At 46.2% G+C, this 2698-nt stretch overlaps 1 protein-coding gene across 1 annotated transcript; it reads right to left on the reverse strand.

Moving 5' to 3' along the window:
• Window positions 1-470: 470 nt before the first annotated feature.
• LOC100286290 (uncharacterized) lies at window positions 471-1377 on the reverse strand. The gene is given in 1 exon segment (NM_001159177.2): window positions 471-1377. A coding segment is annotated over 1 exon segment (609 nt). The 5' UTR covers window positions 1199-1377; the 3' UTR covers window positions 471-589.
• Window positions 1378-2698: the final 1321 nt, after the last annotated feature.

Genomic DNA, 2698 nt, shown 5'->3' on the forward strand with positions numbered 1-2698 from the left:
CTTGATCTGATGTTCCCTTTGGATGAACAGAACATATTATAGGCGTAGATATTTGTGATGCAGCACATGCGCATGCGCATGCACAGAATTTAGGTTCACTGGAATCCTGTGCGACAAGCATCTCAATGAATGGGATAGGATGTTGGTGGTTCGGTTCAAGACAAGATTGTTTGATACACATATACTGAAACTTGTCTGATACTGATACAGGCTCTGCTTCTGATGCTGTACGTACTGAAATAGATTGCAGCATATGCAGTCCATTAATCAGTTTTTTTTTTTTAAAAAAAACCGCACGGTTCCACTTCCATCTTATGGCTGTCGCTCTCGTTCTTTCATTGTCGTTTTTCCACTGCTGATGTTGCCCCGTTAGCCAATGTTTGTAGTAATACCATGATAGGAGTATCCTCGTTAACTTATCCTTATCCTTAATTAGGGTACCAAAACTCCCTAGATAGAACAGAATTAGCTTGATCATCACACATGCATGTTCTTATTAGTTATCGAGATATAAATAATTAACTCCTCTCGACTAAAAACTGGGTCGCCCGGGCGGATGATAATTAATTAACTCCATCTTCTTGGTCATTCAGCAATACGACTTGCATGGCTCGGCCGCCTCCGATAACGAGCCCTTCTCCGCCTGCAGCAGCTGCTCGAGCTTCTTCGTCAGCTCGGCCTTCTCTTCCCTCAGCCTGGCGCTCTCCCGGCGGGCGTCGGCGCAGCTCCTGAGCGCGCGGTTGAGGTCGTCGAGGAGGCGGCGGTTGGCGCCGCGGAGGTGCGAGACCTGCGCCCACAGCTCGCTGAGCTGCCGCTGCTTGCGCATGCGCGACCGCCGCGCCGACTCCCGGTTCGACACCATCCGCCGGCGCCGGCGCTCCTCGTCGGCCGCCATAATCACAGCAGCGTCCAGCAGCTGGTCGGAGTCCGACAAGCCGCCATTGTTGCTGCCGGTGAGGTGGCAGCGGGCTGCGGCTGCGGCATCTGCTTCCGGGACGACGACGATGGTGTCAAGCTCATCAAAACAGGCCGCGTCACCGCCGTCGATGGCTGCAAGGGTAGCGTCGTCGTCTTGGAAGTAGGATGGAGGCGGCAGTGCCATGTTCATGTGGTGGTGCGCCGCGAAGGACGTCGAGACGTTCGGAGGGGACAGGAAGCGGAGGCTAGCCACCTCGCCATGGAAATGGTGGTGGTACATGATTATTGCTCTCTCTTCTAGTCTTGCTCGACGGGGTTCTCTTCTTCTTTGCTAGTTAGTGCTTATATTACTTGCTTGCTTGTGATGCTTTGGTTTGGTTTGGTTTGCTAGGCCTGGGTTGGTGAGGCCCCTTTTATAGTCAGGCACACAGCTCTATACTCTCATCCCGTCTGAGACTTGGAGAGAAGACTTCGCTATGGTCCACCATATTATAGCTGTGCATGCATTTTTATATTCTAACCATTTTTCTCTCTCTCTCTCTTTTTTAGTTTTGAGAATCTTGTGGATCGATCGAGTAGAGTTTGGTGGCATGTGCTTGGCTTAAATTTGTAAGTAGATCCTTTCTCCTGTTCCTGTACGTACACAACACTTAGCTTGTTATCCTATTTTCAATTCCCAAGAGAATACTCCTATTTAACTTGCCTTTTTTTGTATTCTCCTGCTTTCGGTTACCACTTTTAACTTGTCGAGTAAAGATTATTATTAATTGCACGCATGTAGGGCGTAATTTATGCAGAAATCTTTTGCTGGGAGGGTGCACTACTTTATATATGGTGACTGGCACACATACAGTGACATCAAAGCTAATCGGATGTGGCGCTCTGTCCTTGTTCATCGATCATATACAGCGAGGGAGGGAGGGAGGGAGTCGTATGCAAAGCAATGTCCATTAATTATATTTGCCCACAGATTAAAGTTGCTCGCATTATTTGTGGCTGAGACTGCCAAAAAGAGGAGGAGGAGGAGGAAGGTGGTGACGCCATCCAAGTGGCCGCTCGATCGGTGCAAAGGTTGAAAGCTAATAGGCAGGGGGGGCCATGAAGCTTTTCGCTGATTGAGGTTCTTGTCCATTCTCCTACAAACATTGTTAGGCCATACTCGAATTATGGATAATCTATACCATCGTATAATCCACCGATTTAAATTTTGAAATTTCCACCTAACAAAATCACTCCTACACATATAGCCTCTATTAAATCCATCAAACGAATTACACACCATCAAAACAAACGGTTCAAATCACTGGATAATTCTCTCTCATTTACTCACTTAAATTTAATAGACAATATTATTTAGATAATCCTCATCTCTCATCCCCACGATCCCGCCACCCCTATCGTTACCACAAGTTATATGCTACTAGAGATTAAAGAGTAATATGTACACTCACTCTGATTTAAAATAATAGCTATGGAAGGGGTACTCTGGCTATCTATCTATGACCACGAATTATATTAACACTAGTAGCTCATCTCATTGAGTTACTAATTATACAGAGCTTCATTGTTGAATTTGGCCGGTTTACTAATTTGTACGAAAGCATAATTTAGATGCGTTTTTGTGTGTGTATATATATTCCTATATATTAAACCAGGGACCCTAGCTTGCAAACTAGCTAGGCCACGTCATTCAGAATTCCTTTACTTCGTCTTATTGCTTCTCCACAATGCAAATCCTGCCATCCAGCTGTTGTTCACTGCCCCGTCTTATTTGCCGTCC

Source organism: Zea mays, chromosome 1 (assembly GCF_902167145.1).
Source record: "Zea mays cultivar B73 chromosome 1, Zm-B73-REFERENCE-NAM-5.0, whole genome shotgun sequence".
Classification (NCBI taxonomy): Eukaryota; Viridiplantae; Streptophyta; class Magnoliopsida; order Poales; family Poaceae; genus Zea; species Zea mays.